This window comes from Thunnus thynnus, chromosome 8, assembly GCF_963924715.1.
Source record: "Thunnus thynnus chromosome 8, fThuThy2.1, whole genome shotgun sequence".
In the NCBI taxonomy this organism is placed as follows: Eukaryota; Metazoa; Chordata; class Actinopteri; order Scombriformes; family Scombridae; genus Thunnus; species Thunnus thynnus.
In genome coordinates this window covers 22,795,826-22,812,948 of record NC_089524.1, presented here as the reverse complement: position 1 = coordinate 22,812,948, position 17,123 = coordinate 22,795,826, and the positions used below count along the sequence as shown (strand labels likewise).

The 17,123-nt window shown below is 42.8% G+C and overlaps 1 protein-coding gene across 2 annotated transcripts in view; it reads right to left on the bottom strand.

Annotated features, from left to right (window-relative positions):
* Positions 1-1,300: 1,300 nt before the first annotated feature.
* dot1l (DOT1-like histone H3K79 methyltransferase) overlaps positions 1,301-17,123 on the bottom strand; it is a 29,887-nt gene continuing 14,064 nt past the window's right edge. Inside the window, exons 12-29 of one of the 2 annotated variants that reach the window (XM_067597239.1) lie at positions 16,407-16,448; positions 16,216-16,311; positions 15,891-16,113; positions 15,638-15,751; positions 15,278-15,369; positions 15,010-15,111; positions 14,258-14,395; positions 13,938-14,063; positions 13,136-13,575; positions 12,951-13,050; positions 10,779-10,928; positions 10,362-10,404; positions 9,266-9,894; positions 8,701-8,906; positions 8,380-8,453; positions 7,595-8,287; positions 5,992-6,820; positions 1,301-5,823 (exon numbers count right to left, since the gene is read on the bottom strand). In XM_067597239.1, the coding sequence (XP_067453340.1) occupies positions 6,165-6,820; positions 7,595-8,287; positions 8,380-8,453; positions 8,701-8,906; positions 9,266-9,894; positions 10,362-10,404; positions 10,779-10,928; positions 12,951-13,050; positions 13,136-13,575; positions 13,938-14,063; positions 14,258-14,395; positions 15,010-15,111; positions 15,278-15,369; positions 15,638-15,751; positions 15,891-16,113; positions 16,216-16,311; positions 16,407-16,448 (3,924 nt within the window). In that variant the 3' untranslated portion in view covers positions 1,301-5,823; positions 5,992-6,164. The remainder of the gene's footprint in view (positions 5,824-5,991; positions 6,821-7,594; positions 8,288-8,379; positions 8,454-8,700; positions 8,907-9,265; positions 9,895-10,361; positions 10,405-10,778; positions 10,929-12,950; positions 13,051-13,135; positions 13,576-13,937; positions 14,064-14,257; positions 14,396-15,009; positions 15,112-15,277; positions 15,370-15,637; positions 15,752-15,890; positions 16,114-16,215; positions 16,312-16,406; positions 16,449-17,123) is intronic. The other variant, XM_067597240.1, reaches the window with a different exon arrangement.

Here is a 17,123-nt window from a genome sequence, read left to right as displayed (position 1 = left end):
CAACACTGTGCATGTTGATGATAAGAGATTGCCCAAAATAGCTAAGTCATGACCTGCCCTGCTCTGCCTCTGATTGGCTAGTACTCGTTGCCTTCGTTGGTTGGGTTGGTTGAGTTTGGGCATGAGGAGTGAGATTGGTTAGGGTAAGAATGCCAGGGTAAGCCAATCAGAGGCAGAGTAGGGTGGGTCATGACTTTGCCAACCTAGGGAAAAAAAAATATCACGTCTTGTTTATCGTCAACTGTTTACTAAAGATTGTTGTGCCTTGAGAGGAAGTAGTGTGTGTGTGTGTGTGTGAGTGCAGTAGTAAGCTGTTAAAACTGTCTTGTACGTGTATGAGGCATGTGCATATGCTTGTGCTCCTCTGGTGGGAGGGGCTTAGGACAGAGAGGAGTGGACAGAGCTGCAGGAAGTGGGCTTTACTTACAAACACTTTTTTTCCCCCCTTTTCCAGAACACCCTTACCCCAGCTTTATCCAAATCCATTAGATTAAAACGTTTCCATCGGTTCTTATTGCCAAAGGGAGGGGAACAGGTAACAAGCCAACTCTCTGAAAGCAACTGAGCAATGAGATCTGATTCTGTTCAAAGAGCTGTTTACTCCTATCATCGCTCTCACAGCTGCAGCTTGTTTTGCAGACAGTCAAGGTCTCTGAGCTGTTCAGTGGTGTTGTATCTGGAGAGATGAAGCCAAGGCTCATTCTTGGACATGACAAATCTTCAGTGAGGAGTGACTAGAAAAGGTTCATTATTATCTGCACAACATTTCTTGGCAGGTACTTCATCATCCTGATATCTATGTGGGAAACTTTGGCTTACAGATGTGATGTTTTCTATACTGTGGGAATCAAAGCTGGTCTTTGAAAGCATTTGAATGACAACATACATCTCATTTTTTGGATGTCTCTACGGTACTTATTTCTACTCTGAGAACAATTGTGATAGTTTATAACTAACTCTCAGTGTCATCTACATAATGCAGGCCTTCTGAGTGTTACTCAAAACCAGGAGGACATTTTCATACATTGCTCCAAGTAGAGGTTGAAAGGCTGCACAATGAAGAATTAGTGAGTTTTTAAGTGCTTTTTAAAATCATAGTAAAGTCTGATAATTTCCCAGAAGAACAAGGCTTGTTGGGAGATTTTCTTAGAGACTCCACAGGCATTTTGGCACAAAAACAAGTGCACCCCCCTGAATAAGAAATCATAAATGATATGTGAATCTCAGCATAGTCTGCTTGATCCAAAGAGACTGGAAAAAGACATGAATGCCACTACACACAACAAAATAAATTCAAATATTATATGAAACATTTTTATTAATAATCATAAAATGCAGAAAAAAACATTAATTCCATTTGTCATTATAACATCTTAGGATAAAAGCACCAACACCGAACAGTAACAAGTTTCCCATGAAAACCCAGGGCCTTTTGGAAAGTAGGTTTGCCGTTTATTGCACCTCAAACCTGCCCTGGCTTCACCGATCAAGAGATATCTGTACATACTGTAGGTCACACACGTGTCCTTCAGAGTTGGTTTCCCTCCACGTAAACGGGAGGGATCCCAACAAGGGGGACACTGAACCTCCTTCTTAAGAGACACAAATCGAGACAGAGGCATTTGCGAGATGAGGAAGATGCTGAAAGTCGTAGCCATTTCACAGCTTCTCGAGATCGGAGCGACTCATAAAGCTTTACAGAGCTGGGTTTTCACCGGAGAGGGCTGGATGTATGTGACAGTGAGAATTCATCTGAGGGAACCAATTTTCCTTTAAATACACTTACTGGGGGGTTGTCCTGGTCCTGAGTTGGGTTAGAAAGGGACTTCATCATGCCACAAGATGGTAAACAAATTTGTGACATGCAGTAGTTCATGAAAATTCATTAACATCATTACACCATTTCAAGCAATCAGGGAAGTTCCTGAGTTGAGACCCTTGGCAGGATTAAGAGTAAACAGCCTCGACTGCAAAGCTCTACCAATAATGTACCAAGATGGAGCACGTTGGAGAACTGCATGGAAGCTTTGAATTCAAATCACGCTCATGCACCAAAGGACTTGAATAACAGCACCTTATCCCTTTGATTGATTATACAAGTAGCTACAAAACTGTTTGAAATCTGTAATGAATGTAATATTGGCCTCATTATTCTCACTTGCACATACACCACACTGCCCCCCTCCAGATGATCAAAACTTCTGCAGGTTAGACTGGACCGCCAGAAAGCCACCAGGCAAGCTTGTGTTGAAGATTATTCTACCATAAACCCTGCAGCACAACAGGAGAAGAGTAGTATTTATCAATAGCTGCAATTTCCTTGTTTTAAGTGAAGGAGATCACCGTGCTGTCTGTCTGACTAGTAGTATTAAAAACTGACAGGAATCTGAAGACACAATTAAAAGCATAACATGAAACTGCAGTTGTATCAAACACCAAGAACAAGAAAATCAAAACAGCATCAACGATAATTACAAAAGACCTCTCAGTGCTGGTAACAAATTGGCTATCGTCTCTAATTACGTTCTAAAATGAGCAAATTCTTTTCACTTGTTCACTGAGTGAGTGTGCAGGACAGGAGTTTACTATAAAGCTTTTATTATTAGTCTAATCTTCCCTTGGATATGCACTGGCAAGTGGAAAAAAGCACAGGCACAAACTGAGCTTAAGTGTATTCCCACTATCAGAAAAAACAGGAAGCTTGGCTGCTCTCACTCCCAAAGCAAGCTACACACACGCTAACACAAGTGTTTCACATCAGCTTGTCTCTTGTAATTACACAATATGCTCACATTACAAGGTAGGGCCTTGTCAAGTAAGACATTCAAAGACAGACAGTGTGTGTGTAAGAGGTTGACACGTAGTTTTTATGCACCAGTAGAGACTTAGTTTGTATCTAAATTGCCATCGTTTGGAACAGAAGCACCATTTTTTTCCTGCAGAATCTGTGTTGGTAAAAAGAAAGAAAATAATTAAAGTGATAACAGTTCTAGTGCTGGAATCTAGTTGTGTTCGCTGCCACAACACCTCTGTACGTGTGAGTGTTAGCTACACACAGCTTCTGAGTTTCTAGTTCTGTCGTGTGTGTATGTGTGTGAGTGTGTGTGTGTGTGTGTATATATCACAAGTATACAGGTGCTGCTGTGTTTGGCGCCATCTGTTAAGGTCCTGTGGTGGCAAAGCTTCGCTCTCCTTGGCTTCAAGCCTCCTGTTTAACAGGTTGAATTTAAGGGTCACAATGCCAGCACCAAAACACCCCTATTCACTTATATATATATATATATATATTTATATATATATATATGTTCATATATATAGACTGTATATAGATACATATTTTATATATCTTTCAGTTTATGATGGAGAGACATACAAGGAAAAACAAACTTATGTACAAAAACAGTGTGTCTTGTTCACTAACAAACTGCCCAGGTAAGCAGCTCGCCTTGGAGAGCAAAGCGTGCTGACGGTTTCAAACTGCTGAGTGAGAAACATTAACAGAGGCCCTTGAACCTGTTTACTCGGAGTCTGAGCCGCCTGTTGCAGAGTAGTTTTTTATCGAAAGGTGGTGTCTGCCGTTGTACACTTGGCATTCAAAGAACCAGACAATAGCATATTAAATATGAGAAAGGAAATGCCAAAAAAAGGCTTTACAAATGTCCCTGTGTACAGCACCAAGTATTCGATTTGTTTTTGATGTTTTCACTATAGAATAAATAAGATCAGGCACAGTCCAAATTTAGCACCATTGTTTTCAGACTGTGAGTCAAGTACACACACTATTGCATTCTACAATGTCAACACATTTCAGGATTTAAAAAAAAAAAAAAAAAAAAAAGAGGAGAAAAACAAATACCAAGGCAAATGGAGACTGACGGCATAAATATTATACACAACTATACAGTCGGAGAATGAATCACATTCACAGTACAAACATTGTTTACAAAAAAAATTACACAATAAAAAGCAAACAAAAAGGTGTGAAACGAGTCCAGTAGTTTGTTGTGGTTATGGTAAATAGGTTTTCCCAGTGTGTGAGGATTTGCATGCTTGTGTGTGTGCGTGTGTGTTAACTGCAGTATTATTCCACATACATGTGTCCATATTTATGTCCTTAACATTTGCTTACACCTGCATTTTCCAACAGCAGAGATAAATATACTAAGATTAGCTTAAGAAGAGTTTAAAATTCCTGCTTTAAGAATACTTCTGCTGCGGTCCCACAAAGTAGTGCGATTTACCAAATTGATAGACAAAGAAAACGCTATTAATAAATACAGAAATTAGTTCAGATCTTCTGTGGTTTTACTAGAATTGTTTCATACCTGGATTCAGCTTCACTAAACTTTAACAACAGTGTTGCCAAAACTCTCTGACAACAGTGGATCTCTACCAGAGAGTGGCTAACAATGTCCACACAGAGCACCATCTCATTAAGTGAAGTCATCGGGTGTTTTTTTAAAAAATTTATTTAAATGTATTCAGCTCTGCTCACTATTGGCACCCCATGAAATGTTGCTAATTCAACACAGTTTCAAAATTAGGCTGAAATTTGCAAAACGTACACTTATGTTCTTCCATATTCTTCATTCTTCAGTTCATTCATTTAGATGTTGCATGTGAAATATGCCTGATTATTATCACAAAAGACCAAAAAGATATTATTTGAAGTAAACAGAGGAGATTTCATTGACGTTGATGTCTGATATTGGAAGACAAACACTGAACCACACCACACATCAGGATTTATTTTCATTACTCAGAATGTGAACTTTGTTTTGCTCCAGTTAGAAGCAAAGGAGATATTAGTTTTGTGAGTCAAGAGCATCCAGAACTAGCTAAATTAGAGAAAAGCAGATTTTTGTACCACTTTTCTTTTAATTAATGGGAATTAACAGTGAATAACCCAAGTTTTTAATCGTCTTAAATAAAAAAATATAGCAAACCATCAACATAACAGGGGTGTCAACTAACCAGCCTGGACGTGTATATCTTCTGCTACATGAGTAACTGTATCTTACTATCCAGTGTGAAGTTAGACCAAAATATTAAGTTCCTCATCTTGTTTCATAGTCCAATATGTTGTAACAAATGCTGAATTCAACTGAAGGAAGAAAACAGATAAGAGAGCAAACATGCAGAGAGGAAAGAGCTGCATGATATCTGAGCAGAGTTCAATGAACTGGTCTCTGTGAGTGTGTGTGTGTTTGTGTTTGTGTTTGAGTTTGTGTTTGTGTTTGAGTGTGCACACACAAGCGCTCATGACGTGAAACTTTGGAGGGAACGTGACACCTGATGAGATTCAGCTCAAAAAAGGTGGACTGTGTGCTTCAATCTGTTGTTAAATGTTACATTAAATCATTAAAAACAGTTGCTATAATAGTAACTACGACAAAAATGATACACGATCATACAATAGAGCACCTCAATGTTAAACCAGACATTTTGATAATTCAGTTCATTCAGTGCTGGACAGCAGCCAGTACTGACTTCCATATTGTAAAATCTTCAAACCAACATTTTTTTTAACCAAAAGAACTCGACACATAAACATGACCAGTGCCTTTGAATTCTGCTCAAGGTGATCATAGTGGTGGTGGTTAGTGTGTGTGTGTGTGTGTGTGAGAGACTGTGTGTGTGTGTGTGCGTGTGTGTGTGTGTGTGTATGTACGTGTGTGTCAGAGATCCCAGTATAGAAGCCGGTCTTGGAGGCGGTTGGGTAGTGCAGACGTTTTGAAGCACCAGTGAGTGAGGAGAGTGCCTTGGTCCACACCTGGACATTTGCATAGTTTATTTAATGTTGAGGTAGTTTTCAGCAATTACCTGAAAGATCAAATAAGAGAGAAAAAGACACCATGCGTGATTATATGGCATTAAACACTGCAAAAAAAGCAACAACTTATAAGCCAAAACTGTATTAAATCCTGTCACTTTTACAATCCCAACTTGTCGTCTTTGTAGTTTTAATCTTAAACCCAAGAGTCGTCTTACCTTGTTCGATCAGAACAACAGCTTGTGGGAGCACAGGGAAAACAGGTATCCTGTCTCTCTCACTCCCTACCAGTCTCTCTCTCTCTCTCTCTCATTCTCTCCCCCTCTTCACCCTCTGATTGCCCTTCGCCCTTCCCCTCTCCACCCCCACCCCTTTCCCTCACCCCCAAACCCTATCTAGGTCGGGAGCTGGGGAGCTGGGAGGTGGTGTAGGTGCCATGCATGCCCTGAGTCCTCCACATGCTCCCGCCACCACCTGAGCTGCTGCCCGGTGGTGGAGGGGGCAGCCGAGGGGAGTAGTGCACTGCGAATGGACGAGACGAGGAGGAGGTTGACAGAGAGGAGGAAGAGAGGGAGGCGGTAGCAGCGGCAGCGGCAGAGACAGGAGCAGAGGAGGCAGAGGTGGAGGAGGAGATGGAGAGAGAGAGGGATGACTGCGCTCTCTGATGGTGGAGAGAGGAGTGGGACAGACGGGAGGAGTGGAGGGAGTCTGATCGAGAGGATGGCAGGGCGTCAGAGTGCGTGGTTGCTGACGAGGAGGGGGCGCTGTGCAGGGGCGGTGGAGGGGGCAGGGAGAGCGTGGGAGGAGAAGGGCTGTGCAGGACCGACTGGGTGCGGCTGTGCTGGGCCTGTGACAGGGAGAGGGGGAGAGGTGAGGACACGGAGGCCAGGCGCGTGGAGGCTGGTTGGGGAGTGGTGTGCTGCTGGGTTTGGGAGGAGGAAGAGGAAGAGGAGGAGAGACTGAGCAGAGAGCTGAGGCCTCCAGAGGTGGGCAGCGTTGCCCCAAACTGATGGGAGGAGACTGAGGGAACCACGTGGTGAAATATACCTGCAAATCATACAGCAGAAATGGAGGGAGGGGGAGGGCGAGAGAGTGGAGAGCAGGTAAAAGTGGCAAAGAGAGCGAGAAGGAGGGGGACAAAGAGAGAAGCAAGGACTGAGCCAGGTTGTGCATAGCGCCAAGCAAGTCTTAGACAAGCACACAGAAAGCAAACAGAGTCAGTCCACTGTGACTGTAGCCAGACTAAACCAAATCAGTTTAACCAATTTAAAAATTGCACTAAAACAGGAGTTTTTTTTAACCAAAGAAAATTTTGATTTCTGCAATTATTTTTGCTTGCAAGTGAAATGACTCTGACATACAACTCCAACAGATACACCCACAGAAAATGACAAAAGGAACAATGTGAGCTACATAAAAATAATCCGATAATCATATAAATTCATGGCTAAAAACAGATGCCAAATCAAGTCCATTTTTTTATTTTTCTATATTTTAGTTAAACATAAATTCTAAATTGCAGCATTTTCCAAGGGTGTTTCCAACTGCAGCACTCAAGCAGCCAGTCCATGTCAAAGCGAGGCAGCACACAGAGTCGGTCAGTCGGTCAAACTGTCAGTGAGGCAGACAGAGAGACAGCAGCATTGGGCCTCCACTTACCTGGCGATCAGCAGGCCCATTCCCTAAAACTTGTACTTTTTCTTTATATAAACATCACCCCAGGCTAAGACCTCACTCTGACTGTTCAACGAACCTGAGTCTGAGATAAGAATTCACATTGAGCAGGAAAGACCAGATCAGTTTGTCATCAGTGATGCTCACCTCCAGCCGCTCCCCCTGCCAGCCCGGCACTGGAGAAGCTTCCCAGGGCGGAGTGTCCGTTGACGAGCCGTGGGGTCCCACTCACCGTGGAGCCGCCAGTCGGGGCCCCGAACAAGGACTGCAAGACTGAGGTCCCTCCAAGTGGGAACTGAGACCCCAGGTACTGACCCACAGATGATCCTGTGGTTGAGGAAACTGCTACAGCACTGCCTCCCACCTTCCCACTCAGGATGCCTGCTCCGTTGCTGGCAGCTGCAGAAATGAAGAGATTCTGACTCGCCAGATTGCTGCTGGCCTTCAGGTCCCAATCGCGAGGGGCTTTCTGCTTCTGGAGGGCCTGGCGTTGGTCTGAACCACTGCCTCCCTGGGCTCCTCCGCTACCGCTGCCGCCTCCACCACGGGTCCCTGCATCTTGACTCAGGAAGGGGTTGGGGGTCATGTAGCTGGACGACTCTCCATCACTTCCTTTCCTCACCTGCTGATGGTGTTGTTTGTGATCAGAATCTGAGTCCGTGCCCCGACTCGACCCCCCCATGCCAAATGGAGAGCCCCCCTGTCTCAGGTCTGAGTTGGGTTGCTTCGGGTCGGATATGGGTGAAAAGGTGGATTTCCATTTGCTGTTAGAGGACAAGGAGGAGGAAGACGAGGCCTCACTACCTGTGCTGTTGCCACTGCTGCTACCAGATTTCCTGCCTAGTGGACCAAGAGAGAAGAAGAATGCGCATTAAGTAGCAGAAGTGCAAAAATATACTTTTTATTTTAGCTAAAGCATTTTCTTTTCTTACCTCTTTCACTATCCCCTAGTCTACTGGGTCCATCTCTGCTCTCCAAGGATATAGTGGCAATTTTTCTTTCAATTCTAGGAAAAAAGAACAACAATGAAAACAAATGCAGTGACGAGTGGCAACAAAATGTGTGCGAATCTGGCATGAGGTCATACTTTTATCACTGGTTTTTGATTAAAATAAACAAAGAAAAACATTGTGATGAGCCACCTGGTTACTTAGCAACTCAACCAAGAAAGCTTCATAAAAAAAGGCCATCAAAGTAATCTTACAACGAGGACAGCTCAACAACTTATCTTCATATTACATAAAAAATATTACCTTGAACTGGAGCTGTCAGCAGGGTATCCTGAGTCCTCATCGTCAGAGCTGGGGGCTGAGGAGTATCGACCTGTGCCATTGAGCTCCAGGGGGCGCTCTCTCTTCAAGATGGGAGGTTGGTCCAGGTCCGGCCCACTGGGGCTGCGGCTTGATTGCTCTGGGGAGGAGATAGCAGAGATCTCCAGAGGCTGGTTGATGTTGTTCACCTGTTGGGACAAAGGACATGCAGATTACACCCAAATGACAACAAAAAGTTGTCTTGAATAATCAAAGAGCAATCTAAATGAACACATCCATAGAGAGATATAGGTGTAAATGCACCAAACATACATTTGTAACAGTGTAAGTCTGATTATTCAAAAACTGTATATGAACTAGCACTTTAAACTCTATTTACGCTCCACCTCTTTCTAAAATTTGTACTTGTAATATTGACTATCACTGATAAAGTACCAATCAACTGTTAGTCCAGTTGTCATGTATTACAAATTGCTTATAGAATCACAATAAACTGACACTTACAAAATAAGTATATTATCATATCAGGTTGCTTTTGGTGACTTACCATGGAGTTAATGTTTAGTGGCGATCCGGAGGAGTGGTTGTTGGAGCTGAGCCCGGGGAATGACCTCCTCTTTGGGGATCCGCTGGCCGTCACAGCCCCTGTAGAGCTGCGTTTCCTTCTCCCCCGCTTCCGCCCTTCTTGAGAGCCGAGGCTGTGAGAGGAGTGTGATGACAATGTATGTGTTGGTGTGTGAGTGTGCTGTGTGCCGGGGGACTGGTGGTGGTGGTGGTTTCCATGGTTACTGTGGTATCCCTGCTTGGCTGAGTTGCCAGTGTGATGGTGGAGGCGTGAGCCTCCGGCCGCACTTCCTCCACTGCCTGACGAAGAGGAAGATGAAGAGGAAGAGGAGGAAGAAGAGAAAAAGATTCTCCTCCGCAGTTCACTGTCCTGAAGCTCCGTATCGGAATCTGCCCCATGGTGTTCCTGTCCGTCTTCTGGAAGAATCCTTGGGGGTCCATCTGCATACTGGAGAACCCCTCCAGTGCTGAGTGGGGGGCTCTGGATGGGACCCCCTCGGCCCATTGGTCCTGTCAGAGGAGTATTGGTGTGTGGAGGAGACGATGAAGAAGCCCCATTGTGGTCCTCGGGGTGGAGACCTCCATTCATCAGCCCTGAGCTTGATGAATATCCTAAAGAGAAGGATAAGGATAAAGATGCACTGTAAGACCAGAATTCAAATATAAGACACAATTAATGCACTTAATTAGTCATAACTAAAACATAAATACCAGGTGATATTATGGAGAAAATGTCAAGAATCATTCTATAGTAATAATACATTGAATTCTCTTCCTCCCATCATACATTTTTTGCTTTCTACAAGAGTCAACTAAAAGCACACTTTTACTCATTGGCCTTTAACTGCGCCTTACCTGACCAGCTCAGGTACAGTATATGTTCTGAAGCATCTGTCGCTGTGTGTTGTCTCAATGTTGTGTGAACTTGTGCATTTATTATTGCTATTATTATTGTCACTCTGTTTTCTTTTGTTTGTCTCCGTACTGTTGTTCTGTTTTTCTGTGTGTGCTGTAAAGCACTTTGCAGTAACTGTGTTGCGTGTAAATAAAATATAGTGAAAAATACATTAAATCCTTACCATTGGTCTGACCTGTCTGAGACACAGGACTCGGAGTACTTCTCTGAAATTATGAACACACAGAACATATCATGGTGTGAAATCAAAAATCACAAAATATGTTGTAATAATCCAGGTGAAACAAGAGCAGTTAATCTAACATCACTCTGACATGTGCATCTTAATGTGTACACACCAATCTTACTTTTGACAAGTGAACATTACATCTGCAGAACGTGGCCTAGACTAAGACTAGACAGTCCTGTCAGAGGTCAGAGATTTTAACTGTAACTTGAACAATACATCAAAAGCCTCATGCCCTAATAAATGTGTCCTTGGACACAATGCTGAACGCCTACTTCACTTCCTGTATGGTGCTACAGACAGCTGCAAAAACCATCAAACAATCATATGGCAGATAATAACAAACACACTCACCAGTCTCTCAGCACGACTGGGCAGCACCACGCTGGCCAGTGGGATGCTGACTGGTAGTTTACTTGGGTGGACAGTGCTCAGAGGAATACTAATTGGAAGGCTTGTAATGCTGCTGTCACCCTGAACAGATGGACTCTTCTCCTTACCACCCTATATGAGCAAAGGGAAAATACCTGTGTAAATACTGTTAGGAAGATACAGTAGATCTATGTAACCTGTGTGCTTACACACATACCGACACTGCAAGTTTTAAGTGAAATTACACATACTGTACATGTATAATCAAGTTTGAATATCTTTATTGCACACGTTTGAATATAGTTACTGCACATGCACTATTTTGGTTTATATTTTATAATGGTTAAATTTCCACCATGTTTGATCATTCTGAATCTTATCATGTAACCTTTTACTGAGAGGACATTAGCCTGATTACATACTAAAGTATCAGTGTAACACAAGGTTCATGGAATGTGTGCGGCCAAAGATATTTGAGTCTTTGGGAGTGTGAATAGAGAAAGTGCTAACTGTTAACTGTTTAGAAAGGCAAGGCTAAAGTGGCGTGTCAGAGGGTAGCAAGATTGCCAAAGTACCGGCACGCCCCAGTATCCCACTGGTTAAGATGCATGCCGAATAAACCATAAAAATGAATGAATGCCCTCAGTCTCTAGTTTGTGCTTGTATAGTTTCATGAGGTTGTGATTATCCTAGAGGTCACAATAGGTCATTTTATACAGTGAGGTCAAATTTAAAAAATGGTCTCACTACAATGAAAGGGCTACGGTGGGGACTAACATCATCACACATGAATACAGTTGGGCTCATTGAATCCACAAGAGTCTCAGCTTTCCAGTCATTTCCAATTCCAAGACTGTTTAGGGACCCCAGTATGCAGAAATATTCAAATACACCATTTTTAGAAAAGGTGAAAATAACACATTTATACTGCATGGTTTTTGCCAAAAACTGCATTGGATTAGCATGAAGTGGGCGTGAAGGGGAGACTCGCAAGTACCCATAATACCTATTTTCATTCAGATACCTTGAGAGGTGAGAGGTCACGGGACCCCTTTGAAAATGGCCATGCCAGTTTTTCCCTCACCAAAATTTATGGATGCTTTAGGTCATTTCACATGATACCAATATCTTCACTCTAAAAAAACTGAGCCCGCTACAGCCTTTGAAAGACAGTAATGTTGGCCGAGGGCACAGATGCCCCCGTGGGTCTCTGAGGTTAAAAATGCCCCCCAAATAAATATATTTATATTTATCTATCTTAGAAGGGAAGAAAACCAAATAAGGAGATAAGGATGTTAACTGGAAGAAGCAGCTTTGACAATAACTCTTGTATGAGAAAGTGTAGAAATGTATCAGAAGCGAAGTGGAGGAAGAACTCCTCCAGGAAAGAAACACTGATATGTAATGAACAGAGGGGCAACTGTTGTACCAATTACTTGTCAAGGTTGAATATTATAAGGGTGACAGAGTGCTCTGTGACAGACGTGGCTACCACTACATGGCCGTATTCAGACCAAATCAGTCCTCCCACTCATTTGAATGGAGGTAGTGTGTTTAGGCTGCAGGGTTTTGGCCGCAGCGGTGCCGCACCGGCCTGGCCAATCATAGCCGACGATCAGACTGATCAGAGCTGTAAAACTCTGCCATGAGGGAGGACAAAGATGTTACTAGGAAGAGAGGAGGACATTTCTCCTCATTTGATAGCGTTAAAAGTGAAATTAGACTTTACTGTCGGCTTCCTGACTCGTTTTAATAAAGGCGAGAGAAAAAGAGAGAGAGAGAGAGAACAGTTGTAGTTGAGCGAGCTAGAGTGAATGAAGAGAGGGAGCGATGGAAGCGAGGAAGCTGGTAAATCAGATCAATAAAACGTTATTTTGATTGTTTCAGTGGTCACGTTCTAGAGCACAAATAAACACGCCCACACCCCCCACACACCTCCACTCAACCCTGCGGCGGTGAGCTGCAACGTCTGATTTGGTCTGAATACGGCCTGAGTATGACTGTGTTTGGAAATCTTTGTCTACCACAGGCACTGAGTCTGTATGCATACGCGTGTGATTAAAACTCGGAGGACAGACTTGCTCTCTGTAAATCCGTTCTTATTACAGAAATCCCACAACAAAGTGCAAGACAAAAAGAAAGATAAACATTTACCCTCTCAGAACCTTTAGGAAAATTCTGGGCTTCGGATGCATTGGGAGAGGGGCAGCTCTGTTTGCCTCCAAGCGGAGAGTTAATGCCACCCATTTCCCCCCTGAAACACAAACAAAAACACCTTGAGCCCATTAAACTAAAATAGATTCATTATTGGAAATTGGGAGCTTTTAGAGCCTACCAACCTGTGTATGGCCAGCCCCGGACCTTTTAAGTGGGCAGAGGCCGTGGGATCCTGGTTAAGGTGCCTCCGCAAGGCAATTTTGGCAGGGGAGAAGCGTGTGTAGTCAGGAAGAGCGTGGGAGGAGCTTTGCTGCCTCTGCCGGGCATCAGGGGTGGCAGGTATGATCTCATGGTCAGGAGAGATGGGCAGATAGCGGGAAAGAAGGTCCCCCTTCGTGTTAGCCCGGTCAAAACAGGGTGAGCTGGTGCCATTGATAGACAACTCTGGGCTTACACCATTGAGAGCTGGGGCTGAGGACAGGCCAAGCTTAGAGGAGTCCAAGTCTGTGGAAGAGCGCGATTCCAGGCTCTTTCTGTATGGGGAACCCTCACAGGGGCTGTAGGATTTGAGATGAAGAAGCTCCTGCTGCCTTTGACTTTTCTCCAACTCCACAATGCTGATCTACAGACACCAGGGGGAGCCGTTACACAGTAAAACAGGCATCCTACAACAAGCTGAAATGTCTGAGAAAACAAGACATATGTATTTATTTGCACTCTTGGTGGAAAATGTTGTGACAGCATTTCATGAAATCTTCCTGAAAGCTGTATTTTATTCATATGTTTTTCCTGAAAGCTGTATTTTACTCATAATTTAAGTGATCGGGCTAATTTGTTCAAATATCTGTGAAGAGTCTGTTGCATGGACGGAAGGGGAAGGCAGGATAGAGATAGAGGCCACAGAACACAGAAGTATTTAGGAACATAAAAGAGGTGGGAGAGAGATGCAAGCATTTGGAAATTAAACTGAGGTGGACTAAGTACCTGCAACTCCAAGCAGTGTCTCTGTTTCTCAGAGATCTGTCTGCGTAGGGCCTGTTTCTCCTTCAACAGACTCTCAAGACACAAAGAGCCCCAATCTAGCTTCAGCTCCTCACATCGAGACTTTAGCTGGAACACAACACACAGAGCACATTTGCTGTTATTTATTTGCTTTTCATTGCCAAATGGAGGATGATATAACAAAGTGAAACCATTTAATATTAGCTTTTAACTTCCACCTTGTATAGTATAAACTAGAGCTAAACTAGTACATCAACCACCATGGTGGACGTCATAAGAACACAGCAGCGCTGGGGTCTCACCAGTAACAGGCTGTGGTCTCTCAGCAAGGCCATGTCTCTCTCAAGCTGCTTAGTCTGCTCTTTCAGCTGACGATTGTGAGCTGATATTTCCTTTTGGGCCTGCAGCAGGTCCTCCACAGTCAGGGCTTTCACTCCAAGCTGACCACACACACACACACACACACACACATAAACACAGAAAATTAAGTGTCTTAAATCTTATCTTTGCAAACTACAAGTGATTTACGTTCCCACCCTGCTGTATTAAGGATAAATAACACACTATGACATCACTGTTGGGTGCGGTTACAAGTTTCAACAGAGTGCACCCAACAGTGATGCTGGATGTGGTCTCAGGTGCAACAGACTTGAAACTTTCAACTAGAGGAGCTTAGTGTTAAATTAACCTGTGAGGACAAGCAAACTACAATATGATACTGCATGAAAAGTCAGTAGCCTACACGACAAAGCATCTATGAACTATCTGTTCATTTGCAAATGAGATACAAATGAAATGGGATAGGTTCTCTGTCAAACATCAAACTGTATTTGGTAAGTCAAATAAGTTATGATTTCTGTGTATCCTCGGTTTAATTCAAAATAAAAATAACTTCAGAAGCATAGATGATACATGAGATTAGATGTAATAAAATAAATAAATGAATAAGTAGAATAAAAGTGATGCATTTTCTGGATGTTAATATAAAAAAGGTATGTTGTTGACTGTGCCTTTACAGCTGTGATCTGGATGGCAATAAAGTAGCAGTTCTCACCTCATCAAGTTTGGTCTGAAAGAGACCTTTGATCTTGTCCTTGTGAGATTGACACACAGAGTGAAGCTGCTCCGCCTGCCCTGACAGGTCCCTGTGTTTTTGCTGGAGACAGAGAGGAAAGCAGGAATACAGGTAAGAGGATGGACAGAAACCGACAGTTGCATCATTAACAAAGACGCCAGCTTAAATGTGTTGAAAGAAACATACCACTTAATACTATGTCTTAGCAATGGAAATCAGAAATGTCTGCAGGGGCGTTACTAATTACCTTCTCCTGCTCTAAAAGCTGCTGCAGGTTGGTGCGGTACTGAGGAGTCTTCATGTAGGCCATAAACTGGAGGTATTGAACTTTGATGTTATCTGTGAAAAGGTGTGTGTTGGAGACACAGAATGAGCAAAAAGACAAAAACACAGAAAACTTTTTAAGTCCGGTTGTTGGTAGAGGACCTCAGATACCAAAAAGATTGAAAAGTCTTCGATCTCTTTGAGTGTTACATGCCTAACCATCAGTTTTAATGAAACAGAATCCAATAACCTTGTTTAATAGATAACCTTGTCTGGTATAATGTGTATGACTTGAACAACAACTTTGAGCATGACAGCTAAAACAGAGTCTTCATCAGCTCACCTAGCAGTTGTTGCAGACCAGGAGGAGTTGGGCTCAGCAGCAGTTGACTAGAGGGATAGTGCTGGACCTTGGGAGGTAGCTGGTAGAAGGGACTCTGAGGTGGCCGGTATGCATCTGTACACACAAAAAGCATATTTACAATTAAGTTTTCTAAGCCATACAGTGTTGATATAAAGAGGATTATTTTGTGTAATATGAGGCAGTTTAAAGTAAGATGGATTTGCATATTGTGTGCATGTGCGTGTCCTCTGACCCTGAGGGGGTGCCGCAGAAAGAGTCTTGGCGTGCAGCAAATCCAACGCGCTCTGATTCTTCTTGTTTTTCTTCTCAGCGGCCGGGGCAGCTTTCTTGGGTCGACCACGCTTCTTGTTGTTCAGCTTGCGACCTTTGGACAAGAGTCGGGCTCTTCGGGGTTTGGCAGAGGGCTTGACCACTGTCACCAAGCTAGGACGCTCCTCCTCCCCACAGGAGTCCTGCTGTAATACACATAGACAAACACACATATACATTCATGCACAGAGCACGGAGAGCTTGACTTGCTTCCTACATAAGGTCTGGTTAATCGATGTTCAACCTACCTTGTTTTGTTCTTTAGGTTTTGTGGGTGTGGTGCTATTGCTTTTACTGTCCTTTGTATCCTTCTGTTGACGTCGCCTAGCTGCCTCTTGCTCCTCCTGACATAGGATGAATCATTTTAAGGGTTTGATACAGAAATTTCAGTGAGTACAATGATATTGTCAATACACTGATGAAGAAGATGAAGACTTACCCTGAGTTTAGGATTTTTGAGACTAGCAAAATAGTTTTCAAGCTGAAAAACAGGACAAAGAAAATGTAGATATTAGACGTCACTCTTAATAGACCAAAGGAACTTTTAATTCCCCAGAAAATGTTTGTTTCATTGCCTTTACAAATGTTTACATTCCACCCAAGTTTAATAATCATGGTGCTTAACTCAACCTTGAAAAGATGTTGATTCCACATTTTTGGCTATAACATGATTGAACATGATCAATGTAGGTGTACAGTCATAATGAAAGGAAATGTAATTTCTTATTCTACTGAACTCTGCTATCAAAATAACTTGTTATATTTAAAACAAATTTAGAGCATGAGGCTTTTTTTTAAAGCTAACAATGTCCTGAACAAGACCGCGCGGTTGACATTTTGAACCCTGTGAGCTGTTTGTGAAATACAGTCACTGTTGCTGACTCAATCAGTGATTTTGCTCATTTAATGCTGACACATTTTTTACCAAGGCTTTTACTTTTTCTACAAGCAAAACACAACGGACTGACAATACTAGTTCAAAGCACAACCAGAGGCAACTATTGACCAGATACATTCAGATTTTAAGCTTATAAATAAATTATTTAAACGCATAAATATAAACAGTGACGTGACAATGTTTGGCAAGTTTGTTTAGTTCTGTTTAGTAGTTTAGTATCTGGGATGTTTTTGGATTGTGAGTCAGTTTACTGACTCA